General features: G+C 40.1%; 1 protein-coding gene across 2 annotated transcripts in view; it reads right to left on the bottom strand.

Moving 5' to 3' along the window:
• Positions 1-14649, bottom strand: part of FIG4 (FIG4 phosphoinositide 5-phosphatase) — a 161612-nt gene that overhangs the window by 118601 nt on the left and 28362 nt on the right. For both annotated transcript variants that reach the window (XM_045009546.1, XM_045009547.1), the window contains exons 2-6: positions 10910-11008; positions 8779-8902; positions 4391-4547; positions 2690-2740; positions 530-678 (exon numbers count right to left, since the gene is read on the bottom strand). In XM_045009546.1, coding sequence (XP_044865481.1) covers positions 530-678; positions 2690-2740; positions 4391-4547; positions 8779-8902; positions 10910-11008 — 580 coding nt within the window. The remainder of the gene's footprint in view (positions 1-529; positions 679-2689; positions 2741-4390; positions 4548-8778; positions 8903-10909; positions 11009-14649) is intronic.

Raw genomic sequence — 14649 nt, 5'->3', positions numbered from 1 at the left:
ATTCTTTGCTGCTCTTTTACAGAACCAGACTAACACAGCTACCTCTCTGAGTTTAAATTAATGTGTGTTTTGTTCAGAGTCCCTTTTAGAGCCTAATGGATTAAGTTGGTGGTAATATCAGACAATTTCTTTGTCATCAATATTTACCAACATTATACAAGACAAAATCTATTAGCACTATTTATACTTCACTGAAAATTAATTACTGCTTCATTTGTAAACTCATATCTATTGAGTGAGCTGAATAATCAATTGCTGAAAAATGTCAGCATGCTCAATTATCTCCCTAAGCTACAATGTAAATTACCAAAATAAATGATTAATCATCTCTAGAAATTACATTGCTCATATTCAAGTATCTGTAATTGGCACTTTATATAATCTTTTATTAACTGAGTACTGTTATGAGACTGCATTGATCAATTTAAAAAGCTGGATGTTTCTGCAAGGTAGGCTGAGTGAAAAATAGTTCTAATTGCATTTGTCATTAACTATTAGTATTAATTCAGTATGTCTAAAATACACTTACCACTTCCACCTTGTGCTGTAAGTCCCTCATCTTCAAAGATATCAAAGCTCTCCTGTCGAGTCTGAATTGTTTCAGCTTTTAATATCTCAAGTGGCATTCTCAGGATGGTAAGATTATATTGAAGAGAGTGTGACAGATCATAGCTGTAGCTGAAACCAAGATTAAAATTTAGTAAAAATTACGGGAGCATGGAATACTTCTGAAAACCCTTGCTTTCTACGTGTATTGTTATTTAATGCAGTATTGACTATTTTGCATAGAACAGCAAATGACAATGAAACTAAACAAACATACTGTAATTACAGAATGGTAGCTTGCCCAGGGGATCCTGCAAACACCACATTACAAGCTAATGAATAGTTTATAGAACAATGGCTGAAACTTTAACAAAAAAACAACAACAACAAAAAAGAGATTGAACATATCTCTGCAGCAAAGAGTGACTACAGCCACTCAGCCTGGACATGAGCCACTCTTTGTCCTGAATAGAAGAGTCCAAGGTCAGAATGGCTACCAAGCCAGAGATGCTGTCTGGCCCACAACACATGTCCACCTTACCAAGAAAGCTAAAGCCACAACTGAGACAGACTCCAGGCAGTTTGCCAGAGTCTCTTGTTCCCAGCTGCATGAATCCCACTATTATGAGAGACATATACTTCTCCTGACCTACCATCCCAAACAGTGAAACAAAATAAATTATTATTAATCCTGCAAACACTACCTGAAAATTTGTGAAACATGTGGAAAACTGAACATGATTATAGTTTAGCCTGAACAGAAAATACAGTGAACGGTCGTCATAATATACGTTCACCAATTAAAAGCCAATACAGTCTCTGGATCAACCACTTGCCCCAAGTCCTTGCACACAGCACATGGATGGGTGGAAGGGAAAGTTGTGCCACAGAAGCAGGAGTGTATGAATGGTCCTTTGCTTCTCCCCCTACTCCCTCTATGGGGGAGAGCAGAGGGGAAAAAATAGATATAAACAGAAAAAGGAAATATACGGGAGAGAATGAAAAAATAATCCTGACTGATCTATTTAACTAATATCCATTTTAAATGGACAACACTCCTTGTTCCTCCTTTAGTTACTCTTGCACCTGGAGATCTGCTTTCCCTTCCCTTCTATCTCTTAGGAACCTAGCATGGAACCTTCAGAACCTTCTGCCTTTCTGCTGGTCTTCACACTGCAACTTTAAAATACCAGTAGCACTCTTCGGTGGGACACCAGGTGCACTCACACACACAGAGTCCCAATTTTCAGTTTGCAGCACTAAGACCAGCAGAAAGTTACCAAGCCCTGATATCTAACAGATTGGACCCTAAAAAATAAAGGGAGTGAGGACTGCAGAGAAAAATGGCCTCCAGTGGTGCTGGGAGAACATCAACAGCTATTTAGGAATATCCAAGGAAGGGGGGAGACTACCAGGGGAGCGGGGAAGAGCCCGTATACAAGTCCAGACCAGCTGACCCTCTCTGTGAATTGAGCAATAGCTCAAAATGCATAGTAATTCAGCCTAGTTCGGAAAGATAATTTTTGCCCGGGTTGTCTCAGTAGCACATATTTATCATTAAGAGAAGCCAGCGTAAAAGGAGAAGGGAAAAGAAGACATATGCAAGTTTTTCATCAATAATCATATCACTTTGTAATTTGTATTGAGCTTCCTGATTAATGCCTTCATACTAGTGATTGTTAAGGATCCTTGGCTCTTCATTTATTGCCGTATGTTTTACTTTATAAGGGGAAGGGAAAAGTCTGCTTATCAGTCTGTATTGGATGCAAACAGAGTCTCAGAAGAGTTGTGGGATATTGGTATGTCAGTGTGGAAAGTTTTTGCAGACCATATTGTTCCTTTTCTGTGGCTAGAGAGAAGGCTTTGGTCTTTAAGGCTGTCACCATAAAACAAAACTAAGTTTGAAAAGAAAAATCATTTGTGCATTTAAACAATCGAGCAATGAAGAGTTTTAAAGAGTTATACTACAAAAAAATTCAGTTAATGGCCTTTAACATTATCGATTACAAGGCACTTCCAGGTAAAACTTGAAATCCAACTACACAAAACTGTGCAAAGCTACCGACAAAATTAAAGCCAAGATTTTAAGATATCTGCTAAAAATTGAGATTATTATAATCAGTAACTGTTGTTAAACACTTACCTAAAATAAAAATTGCTAGACAGGTCCACATTTTGAAAGATTCGTAGATATCTAAATAGAGTAACACAGATAAGGGGGAAAAAATTATTCCAAACAGTAACTTCTCTTCTACATGCACAAAGTGAGACACTGAATAATCAGTTTGAGGAATACCCTGATCAAGATATGCAAAAAAGTCTACTCATTGTCATCAGCTGTTCCCCTTGTCTTTATTACTACAATTCTGTATTTTACAATTCTGTATTACGGTATTTTATCAATCATTGCAATTCTGCTGGAACACTGGAAAATCTGGCTTGGATAAATCGGATATTGTTTTGACTATATTTACCCATTGTTTGAAACTCGTGTCTCACCAAGGTTTTATATTGTTATTTTAGACCACTGTGGCTCCATCTCTATTGCAATTTCATCATCTCTTTATATACACCGTGGGCCAAATACTGCAGTATTTAGCCAAGCAAAACTGAAACTCCAATTGATAAAGTAGTAAGAACTGCAGGATTTAGTGCTGTCACCCAAACAAAGAAACCATTCCTTCTGTCGCAACCTGCTGTACACCTAAAAATTCTCTAGGTCTCAAGGACAGTCATATCACTATGTAGGAAAAGTTAAAATTAACTGAACTTCCAATAAGACAAAATACTATGTACTTCTATATCATGATTTAGGTAACATGTTGATGTTTAATAATGCATGTCATATTCATGTGCCCTGTTAGTTTCTAACAAGCAGTATTGATGTGTATTACTTCTGTATAACTATAATGTGTTCTAATGTGGAAACTTACTTAATTGTTACCATTAGCTTGATATATTGCCTGCAGTTAGTTTATGGTGATGTGCGTGACCTTTAGTTAACACACACATTATACAAGACTGAAAATGCTCTATTTGTTTGGGACCTCAAAAAAATAAGTTAGCCCACTCCTGCCAAAAATTAAGCTGGCATTTACTCATAGTATTCATGACTACTAATCTCAGAGGGCCACATTCCTTCCTGCATGTAAAATCATGGGATGGGAGTACTCACCAGAAAACATGCTCAGTTTATGAGAAGCCAGTTTCACTGAACCTTGATAAGTGCATAATGCTCCCTGCCTCAAGTCTGCACCTGCCCTGCATGCTTAAACACCAACACTCCAGCTGGTTTTGATGAAATGTTGCCACTGAATCTTCTCCCCACCCATGCCACCCTTTTGATGGAGTGCAAGTGACCCTTTCCAATGAGGTTTACAAGGCACCACAGGGGACCTAATGCTACTTAGACAACTAGTATATTAAGCAGCATATAGCAGCACTAGCATTGACATGCTCCCAAATGAACTAATGTGGAGTGGATGGTTTCTGACAATAATCCAAGCCACACACACTTGTTTAGTTGTAGCTCTGACATATGAATAACCCAGAAGTGTTGGCAGAAGCTATGAAGGGGCATGACACAGCTGCATTTCCCCTCTGGGTAGACTCAGTTGAACTTACATTATGATTGTCCATTTCATTACACCAGTTATCTCCAATTAAGCCAATGTCACTTCAGCATAAAGCTAGCATAAAGGACTGGAGAAACAAGCTCATAATGTTTAACAAACTGCTCCACTCTGGAGTATGTAACTGATAGGAGTCTATGAACCTTAGTTTGCAATATTTCTTCATCACTTAAAAAAGCTATGTAAAAGCATAGTCTACCACCAACATTTACCTTGCTTCATCAGGATGAGTGATTCGTACAGTGTCATTTGGAATGTAGATCATATTTGTATCTTCTATTTTGTATATTGCATGCCCTCCAATATCTGCCATCTTTCTCCTTTTTGTTATTAACACAATGTAGTAGCCTTCTAAAAATCTAACAAAACCTGTTCAAAATTGAAGAAATACAAGAAATAAGAACCCATTTGTCACAAGTTGACTTAGATACAATGTTTAGAAGGACAATATCAGGTACTATTTCAATACTTTGCACAATATTAAATTTTTATAAACATTTGAAAGATCTCTTTTTTTAAGCACAGTAGGACTCATTTTTATCCAACTCTCACTCCGTTAAAAAAGTGAGCATCCAAATCAGCTTTAGCCCCAAAAGAATCAATTGCTTGAGGGTGGAGAGGATGAAGGGGATTTGGGAGGCCCTGACCCTACTTCTTGGTATCAGGAATAAGACCCGATCCCTGCTGACTGACTTCTGAGAGGGAACCCCCCTAGGGCTCTTTTATCACTGCTACAGTGGGGTAGCAACAAAAAGGTAGCCCAGAAAAGAAGCTGAATTAGCAATAATAAAGGGGCAGAGGGGCCAACTACAACCATCTTTGCCGCCACTTTTTCTTCCCCTTCTTCCATATTAGCTCACCTTTGAAAAAGTTGCTCTGACCTCCACAGGAAAAGGAACCCCTACCTAACACAGTAAGAAACAATGTCTTCTGAGGCATCTAGACTAGATTACTGGATTTTGATTGCTAAATTGCAGCTGAAGTTCTTCTGGTATTCTGTAAGTACTGGAGTGAGGGATTCAGTGAACTCTATTTTTTGTATTATCATCAACCTAGTTTTTGATCAGAGATCCAATTTCTGGCCTTCTAGTCAGGTCCCTACACAAGCATGGTCATACTGGCTCAGACCAGTATCCTGTCTTCTGACAGTGGGCAATGACATTAGCTTCAAAGGGAATGAAGAGAACAGGGTAATTATCAAGTGATCCATCCCATCATCCAGTCCCAGCATCAGGCAGTCAGAAGTTTAGGAACACCCTGAGCAGGGCAGGAGGGAGGTTGCATCCCGGACCATTTTGGCTAATAGTCATCAACGGAACTACTCTCCATGAATTGATCTAATTCTTTTTTTAACCCAATTTCTGCTTTGGACTTCACAGCAGCCATTGGCAAGGAGTTCCACAGGTTGACTGTGTGTTCTGTGAAGAAGTAATTCCTTTTGTTTGTTTTAAACCCGATGCCTATTGATTTTATTGGGTGATCCCTGGTTCTTGTTATGTGAAGGTGTAAATAACATTTCCGCATTCTCTTTCTACACATAATTTTCTGATTTTATAGATCTCTATAACATTTCTCTTTAGTCATCTCTTTTCCAAGCTGAAAAGTCCTAGTCTTTTTAACCTCTTCTCATATAGAAGCTGGTCCATATCCTTAATCATTTTTGTTGCCCTTCTCTGTACCTTTTCCACTTTTAAAATATACCTTTTTTGAGATGGGGTGAGTAGAACTGCACACAGTATTCAAGTTGGAGGAGTATCATGGATTTATATAGTGGTATTATGATATTTACTGTCTAATCTCTTTTTCCTAATGGTTCCTAACATCCTCTTAGCTTTGACTTCTGCTGCACATTGAGTGGATGTTTTCAGAGAACTATACACCATGACTCCAAATTCTCTTTCTTGAGTGGTAACAGCTAATTTAGACCCCATCATTTTGTACATATAGCTGAGATTATGTTTTCCAATGTACATTACTTTGCATTTATCAACACTGAATTTCATCTGCCATTTTGTTGCCCAGTCAGCCAATTTTGCGAGATCACTTTGAAACTCTTCTCAGTCTGCTTTAAACTTAACTATTTTGAGTAATTTTGTATCATCTGCAAACTTTGCCACTTCATTGTTTACCCCTTTTTCCAGATCACTTATGAATATGTTGAACGCTGTACTGGTCCCAGTACGGCTCCATGGGGGACACTGCTATTTTCCGCTCTCCATTCTGAAAACTGACCATTTATTCCTACCCTCTGTTTCCGGTCTTTTAATCAGTTACTGATCCATGAGAGGGCCTTCCTTCTTATCCCATGACTGCTTACTTGGCTTAAGAGCCTTTGGTGATGGAACTTATCAAAGGCTTTCTGGAAGCCCAAGTACGCTATATCCACAGGATCACCTTTGTCCACGTGTGTGTTGACCCCCCCAAAGATTCTATTAGATTGATGAGGCATGATTTTCCCTTTACTCTTCCCCAACAAATTGCGTTCAAATGTGTGTCTGACAATTCTGTCCTTTACTATAATTATAATTTACCAGGGAGCGAAGTTAGGCTTACTAGCCTGTAACTGCCAGGATCGCATCTGGAGTCTTTTTTAATAATTGGCATCACATTAGTTATCCTCCAGTCATCTGTTTCAGAAGCTGATTTAAATTAGAGGTTACACTGAGATAAAGGGTTTCTGCAATTTTTTTTTTTAAGTAGTAAACTAGAACTTGGCCTAGTCCTAAGCATCGGTACTGATTGGCATCCACATGCACTACCTGCTTTGCAAAGTGATTAGAGAATGGAGTAAAATCATATTTTCTCATTTGAGCCTCAGAGTGTTATTCTCCTGAAATAAGCCATAAGCAATAGTAAGTAGAGCCTCTCTCCTTCCCAGCTTCCTGGATATTGCCTGTCCCAGTCCCAACAGCAACAGGGGGTTATAGATTAGGAAGGGCCAATAAGTTCTCTCTCTCAGAAGCTGGAATTTGGAACGTTGCTTTCCGGGAGCCAGGTGAAGAACTACTATGTGGTTCCACTAACAGCAAAAGGTCATGGTGTCACTTATGTGGATTGATGAGAAAGGCTAGGATATGGCTTTCATTCAATTTTTGCTCAACAAAAATATCACATCAAATATACATCTTAAATGTCTGATATGCTTTATCAAACAGCTCTATTTTTTAAAGTATACTATTATGGCATCTTCAGAAATCGGAGAGATGAGATTACTTAGATTTCCTCCAGAACACTGAACTTTCCTGCTGTTTGGTAAACCTCTTTCAGAGAACTGAATGCCTATATGTTTGCGGAGCATACATTAATTAATTTTCAAAAAAACCTCTCACCAATACATAAATCAGAAGTTGCCCTTTGATTTTTTTTAAAATGATCTGTTGTACAATCTGCCAAAAAAGTTGCATTTTTATGCATGAACTAAAATTTTACAGTTACAATTTTCACAAAACTTACAATTTAAAAAGAGACAAAAATCGATGGCTTAAAGTGAGAAATAAGGAGTATAAAAATAAGAACTATAAACCTTATGCTAACATCTGTGGATGGATTGGAAGAATGTGTGTGTGTGTTATTCTTCAAAAGCATCTGAAAAGAATATCCCAGACTAACGAACCACTAGCTGACTAGCTATGGCAATTCAACTTTCCTATGATAAAAAAATGTGTATTTATATGAATGACCAAGGCATGTTGCAGAATTCTGAGTAAACAAGGTCACTGTCTAAATGAATGGACTATCACATCATACTTGGATAAGAAACAGTCCAATAAATTTTGGAATTTTTGGGCATCAACAAGGTATTTACTGAGATTGTTATCAGAATTTTGTCTGGAGAAGAGAAGACTGACAGGGGACATGACAGTTAGTACATAAAGGGTTATTAAAAGGAGGAGGGAGGTAAATTGTTCTTGTTGACCTCTCAGGATAGGACAAGAAGCAATGGGCTTAAATTGTGGCAAGGTTTAGGCTGTATGTTAGGAAAAATTTCCCAACTGTCAGGGTAGTTAAGCACTGGAATAATTTGCTTTTGGAAGTTGTGGAATCTCCATAATTGGAGATTTTTAAGAGCAGGTTAGACAAACACCTGTCAGAGATGGTCTAAACAATACTTAGTCCTGCCATGAGTGCAGAGGACTGGACTAGGTGACCTCTCAGTCTTACAATGCTATGATTCTGCTCTCATTCCTCTTACTAAGAGTGAACACTGCAGAGAGGAGAGATAAGACTAGCAGCATATCATGAAATCTAAAAGACTCAAGCTCTGGCAGACTAAAGTAAGGACCAAATTCCAGTGCTGCTTAAATGCTGATTCATTCCTGGTTGGGATGCAGTTGAGATCAAATGACACATGGACTTGACATTTAAATCCAGCTCTCTCATTGATTCCTCATGCCTATGTAAGTGTGATACAAGCAACACCTATAAAGTCATTGTAAAAAGTACAAAAAAGTGTACTTCGTTAATATTTGTTACTTTACTACACAATCATGCGTAGAGTGGATAATATTCTGACTGGTGAAAAGTGCTGCAATTACCACTTGTGCTCCGAGTTATACTTTCTTAAAAAAATATACCATCAAAGAAACAACAAGGTGATTACCTACGACACCGAAAGCAGAGACGGCTCGAGATAACCCAGAGGAGCCCTTCTGTCCAATCTTTGTTCTATTTCCCAGATCTAGGCGGCCAAGAAGTTCCCTCACCTCTTGTTGTGTGTACACATGCTGAAAATATAAATGCATATTTAACTTATTCTTTTGGTTATCAGTGCTACTTTACATTATAGAATAGTGGCGTTTATTTAATTGCATAGTTCTGTTCTGAAAAGTGACTAAAGAGAATATCATGGCTTCCATTGTTTATTGACTCTCAATTTCATAACATATGTGGTCAAGATTACAAAACAAAATTGTATTTTGGGAACTGATCTCCACGGTCAAGCTTGAGTCCACGATCAAGCAGTCTATATGATAGCTAGCACCTAGTCCACCACAGTGATCGTTTAAAATTATTTATTAATTAAAAATGTATTTGTTATTAAACATTGTTTTTGTCTTATTCAAATTATTAAATTATCAGATACAATTATTTAATTTATTTTCTTATCCTAATTTGTCTCCTCATTTCTAACAAAATCTATCTCCATTTATTGAAGTGCTAGGACTTTTTTTCATTGGAAAGGGGAAAAATCCTTCCGCCTGCCACTGCCATACATCCCACCACGTGGTCACCTTGTGTTTTCTGTACTTTAACTGCGTTTTGTAATTGTCATCTTAGAGAAATTATTTTGTAGAACTAGGGTCTATGTGGACATTTATGTCTAGGGCCCTACCAAATTCACAGCCATGAAAAATGCACCACAGACCGTGAAATCTGCCCCCCCACCCCCGGTGAAATCTCGTCTTTTGTGTTTTTACCCTACACTATACAAATTTCAAGAGGGAGACCAGCATTTCTCAAATTGGGGGTCCTGACCCAAAAGGGAGTTGCTGGGAGAGGTCACAAGGTTATTTGGGGGGGGGGGGTCATGGTATTGCCACCCTTACTTCCGCACTGCCTTCAGAGCTGGCGGATGGAGAGTGACAACTGTTGGCTAGGTGCTGAGCTCTGAAGGCAACGCCCCACCAGAAACAGCACAGAAGTAAGGGTGGCAATACCATACCATGTCACTCTTACTTCTGCACTGCTGCCTTCAGAGCTGGGCAGCTGGAGAGTAGCAGCTACAGACCAAGGGCCCAGCTCTGAAGGCAGCAACGCCATACCAGGCCATCCTACTTCTTTGCTGCTGATGATGGCGGCTCTGCCTTCAGAGCTGGGTTCCCGGCCAGTAGCCACCGCCCTCAGGTCGCTCAACTTTGAAGGCAGTGCCACTGCCAGTAGGAGCACAGAAGTAGGAGGTAGCAGTACCACGACCCCACACTACAATAAACTTGTGGTCCCCCCCACCCTAAAACTCCTTTTTGGGTCAGGATCCCTACAATTACAACCCTGTGAAATTTCAGATGTAAATAGCTGAAATCATGAAATTTATTATTTTTAAAATCTGATGACCATGAAATTGACCAAAATGGACTGTGAATTTGGTAGGGCCCTACTTATTTCCATACAGAATTCCACTGAGTGGAATGGTACAGTACCCAGTGCAGGCAGTTCTCTTTGCAGGACTGAAGCCTCATGCCCTGATCCTTCAAAAACATATGCATATCTATAACTTTATACACATCAGTATTCCCACTGAAGTAAAAGTAAGGAAGTAATCACACATGTTTATGAAGTTAAGTAGGTGTGTAAGTCTTTGACGGGCTGGAACATTATACCATAAAATCCTTGGGGCAGGGACCACATCTTACTCTATTCTGTACATTACCAAGCTTTGTTGTCTGTTGCTCGTCTTGCTTCAGATGTGTAAATGATTTCAAACCAACTCCAAGCATTTAGCTAAGCAATAGTTAAGCAAGTTCATTTTGCGTTTCAGAATGACATAGCTGAACATAAGACAAAACTCACATCTATTACTTGACATTAGGAGATCTGTTTTTACCCTATAGAAGGTTAGCAGAAACTGCACAGTTAACAGAAACTGAGTGTCATGGAAGTATGATGTAGTAGGATGACACATTTGAGAAAAGTTTGGCTATCTGCTGTTTATGAAGAAAACAAATCATATACACGTGAAATCCAGAGCATCGTGAAATACTCAAGAGTATGTTTTTCAGCTGTTCTGAACTTACCTTATCATCAATTATAACTAAATCCGTTGGTTCAGTGCGATCAATTTTCAAAACACGATACTTGGTCTCTGCATGATTACTCCCAACAAGAAAATACCGCTAGGTTTAAAAAAAAAAAAAAAAAATTGTACAAGAATTTTAAAAAAACACAAAACTATAAACATATCAACAATAGCATTATATAGCTGTAGATTAGCTCTATCTTCATTAGATCAGATAAATTTGTAAATGGTATTGTTTTAGCCAACAGCATTTCAGGTACATTTTGTATGTGTTTCATGAAAATACTAATCAATCCCCAACACTTAAAAAGCCCCTCAACTCTCCAGTTCACAGCACAGAGGGAAGAAAACCAATTTAAATCAGGAGAAAGAAAAGCTGGCAGCTGTGTGGAGAAGGAAAATGTAACTTACATAAAAGAGTCCGTCTCCCCATCCCACCCTCTCCACCTCCCCCCCCCCCCCCCCCGCCCCGGCCACTTAGCCATCACTGAACTCTCTGAAAAGTCTCCAAGCAGCCTGCTCGCACGCTTTAGTGGCGAGGCTATAAGACAGAGGGGGGCAAACTATGTGGCCTGTGGAACCGTCCTGCCCAGCCCCTGAGCTCTCAGCTGGGGAGGCCACCCCCTGGCCCCTCCCCCACAGAGCCACGCCATCCCGCGGGCAGCGCTCTGGATGGCGGAGCGGTGCGCTCCTGCCAAGCAGAGCTGCAGCATGTCTGGCTCCAGCTGGCGCAGAAGCCAGACATGCGGCTCTGCTCAGCATGGTAAGTATAAGTGGGCTGGGGGGATGTATAAGGGATGGGGGGCTCCGGGGGGCAATCAGGGGACAGGGAGCGGTTGAATGGGGCGGAGGTTGGGGGGCGTGTCAGGGGACAAGGAACAAGGCGGGGTTGGATAGGCATAGGGTCCCAGGTAGCCTGTCAAGTGGGGTTAGGGCAGTCAGGGGACTGGGAGCAGGGGGGTTGATAGGGGGTTGGGTCCCAGGGGGGCAGTTAGAGGCAGGGGGTCCCAGGACGGTGCAGTTAGGGGACAAGGACCGGGGGGGTTGGATAGGTCACAGCTCTGAGGGGGACAGTCAGGGGGTGGGAAGTGGGAAGGGCGGATAGGAGTCAGGCTGTTTGGGGAGGCACAGCCTTCCCTACCTGGCCCTCCATCCAGTTTTGCAAACCCAATGTGGACCTCAGGCCAAAAAGTCTGCCCACCCCTGCTATAAGGTGAAGCTGGTGAAAAGTCAATTGTTTTTTTCCAATAGCCTCCCAGTTTAAAAAGCTTAATAGAAACAGTATCTGTCTCTCTGTGAAGTACTTTAAACATGGAAGAAGTGATGAGAGAAACTGACTAGAATGCTAGCCAACTTCACCCTGTAGTCTTCCACATCTAAAGTATTTGTGCTTTCTTGTAGCCAGAGACAACCAGCTCCAACGCCATCATTACAGGAAAGGTATAAGAACCTAAACTGACTGACTGATATATATGGGGGTCAAAGTGCCAAAATGGGGTGGGGGGTGGGGGAGGGGGGAGGAAAGACAAGGGAAACTCAGAGACCAAAACGGCGACAGAGAAAGGGGAAAATGCTGAAAGAGAAACTGAAGGATATGGAGGGAAAGAAATAAAGGGCAATAATAATGATGTCGTATCTTTGTTGTCCATTTTTTTCCAACTTAGTGTCTCTGAATAAAAAAGAGTTACTAAGATGTTAGGACTTGATCCTTTAAGGAACTTCAAGTGCAAAGATCTGCCCATGGGAAGCGCCTTGCAGGAGTAGGGTGCCTTAAGTTAATTATTAAAGGCCAAACTACACCCTTGCATAAAAACTTCCTTTCATGTAAATTGCAGTTATACAGTGTACTAATAATACATGACTCCAGTTTTATACCCTCTCACCTCAGCCCACAGATTAACTAAAATGTTATTCAGTCCTTACCACCAGAAGAATTTCTTCACATCATTGGTATATGCTCAACACTCAACATGGATGATAGCTAATTTAAATAATGATGAGCATTTTTAAGATCTGATTCTGATGGCAGACTTAGACGGAAGAGCATTGCAAAAGATGGACCTCTAGGTATCCAAGATCAAACTAGAAACACTGATTCCTTGGGTAGGATCAAATGAAAAGATACAAGAGAAGTAATAAAGTATCAGTCAGGTAACACAAATATTCTGATGGATAGATTTCACTGGCAAAAAACCATCTATATTTAAGAACATTCTACATACTATGCTAAAAAATTATATGGGCTTATTTAAAAATGCCTATTTGCCAGGATCTAAACATTACAAAGTGAGAGATCCACCAAAATTTCAAATGTTAATCCAAAAACAAATCTTTAAAAATGTTATTTTAACAGTACTGATAATTAAGAAAGAACTGCATTTTTAAAAACAATGCTATTTATAATATTTGTATTTCTACCTCTTAAGTAGAATGTGAAAAGAAAGTGAACATTTGCATTGTACTCATTACGTGACAAAAGGATAAATTAAATTGAATGATCTTCTACATTTAGGGTAATTAACCGTAAGTGCAGATTACAGGACTGGCTTGCTGTAGGAAGCTCTTGTTTTGCTAATTCCTTCCATCAGTACTGTCCTAAACACAACAGGGTGTAGCTTTTAATAATACTCAGCCTAGTAGGAAAACATGATGAAATCATGTGGCTCTAACTCAGCCTTGCTCTTAACTTGAACAGTCACATGGATTTAAGATGTGTGAGGGGGATCAGCAATAAGATTTACATAGTGCCCAGGTGTCAGAATTCATATGAGCTAAACAATGAAGATAACTAAAAGTTTGTTTTTGAAAACGAACGCACAAACTTAAGTCAAAATATTTAAATTGAAATTAATAGAATTTAAAGTCCTATTCAGCATTCTCTACTCCCCCCAAAAGACTCCATCAGGTATCCTGGTACCTAGGTATTACAGTGTATATTTCATGGTTCTCTGCAAAAGGGTTTCCACTTACAGAACTGTGCCATAATGTGTGCATGTGGTTCTTTACTATTAGGATTACAATAGTCCACCAAGCCATAACAAGAGGCTGATAAAGGAGGTGCTGTTGTCATCATGAACAGGTCCAGATGATGAAGATGTCATCGATGTAGCGTAGGTAGAGAAGGGGCGTGAGTGGACGGGAGCTGAGGAAGCGTTGTTCCAGGTCGGCCATAAAAATATTGGCATATTGTGGGGCCATACGGGTGCCCATAGCGGTGCCACTGATCTGGAGATATATATTGTCAGCAAATTTGAAATAGTTGTGTGTGAGGATAAAGCCACAGAGCTCAGCAACCAGGTGTGCTGTGGCATCATCAGGGATACTGTTCCTGACAGCTTGTATTCCATTGGAGAGGAGCTGGGAGCCAGACCCAAGGACAATAAAACATGTCAAGTGGGCTCATTAAAGACAAGCAGACATACTGATGGCCTCCGAGGTTAGAAGCAGGCACCTTCTTTTGGAAACACCCTCTTTGCAGCATTGGGACAACACCCAGAAGAAAGCAGCACAAAGGACCAATGGACAGAGAGACAGATTTTGAATCTGGTACAGATCTGAATGAGAGGGAAACTGCTATAAAAGTGAGGTGTCTTGGACAGGACCCCGGGTCTCGTCTTGTCAACATGGAAGCATCGATCAGGATCGGCAGAAGCCCGGCTCCACTCCCTCCCCCATCTAAGGCTATGGCTATACTTGCACTTCAAAGCGCTGCCGCGGCAGCGCTTTGAAGCACTAAGT

Source organism: Mauremys mutica, chromosome 3, assembly GCF_020497125.1.
Source record: "Mauremys mutica isolate MM-2020 ecotype Southern chromosome 3, ASM2049712v1, whole genome shotgun sequence".
In the NCBI taxonomy this organism is placed as follows: domain Eukaryota; kingdom Metazoa; phylum Chordata; order Testudines; family Geoemydidae; genus Mauremys; species Mauremys mutica.
The sequence above is the reverse complement of the archived record's forward strand: the minus strand, read 5'-3'. Positions and strand labels throughout refer to the sequence as shown.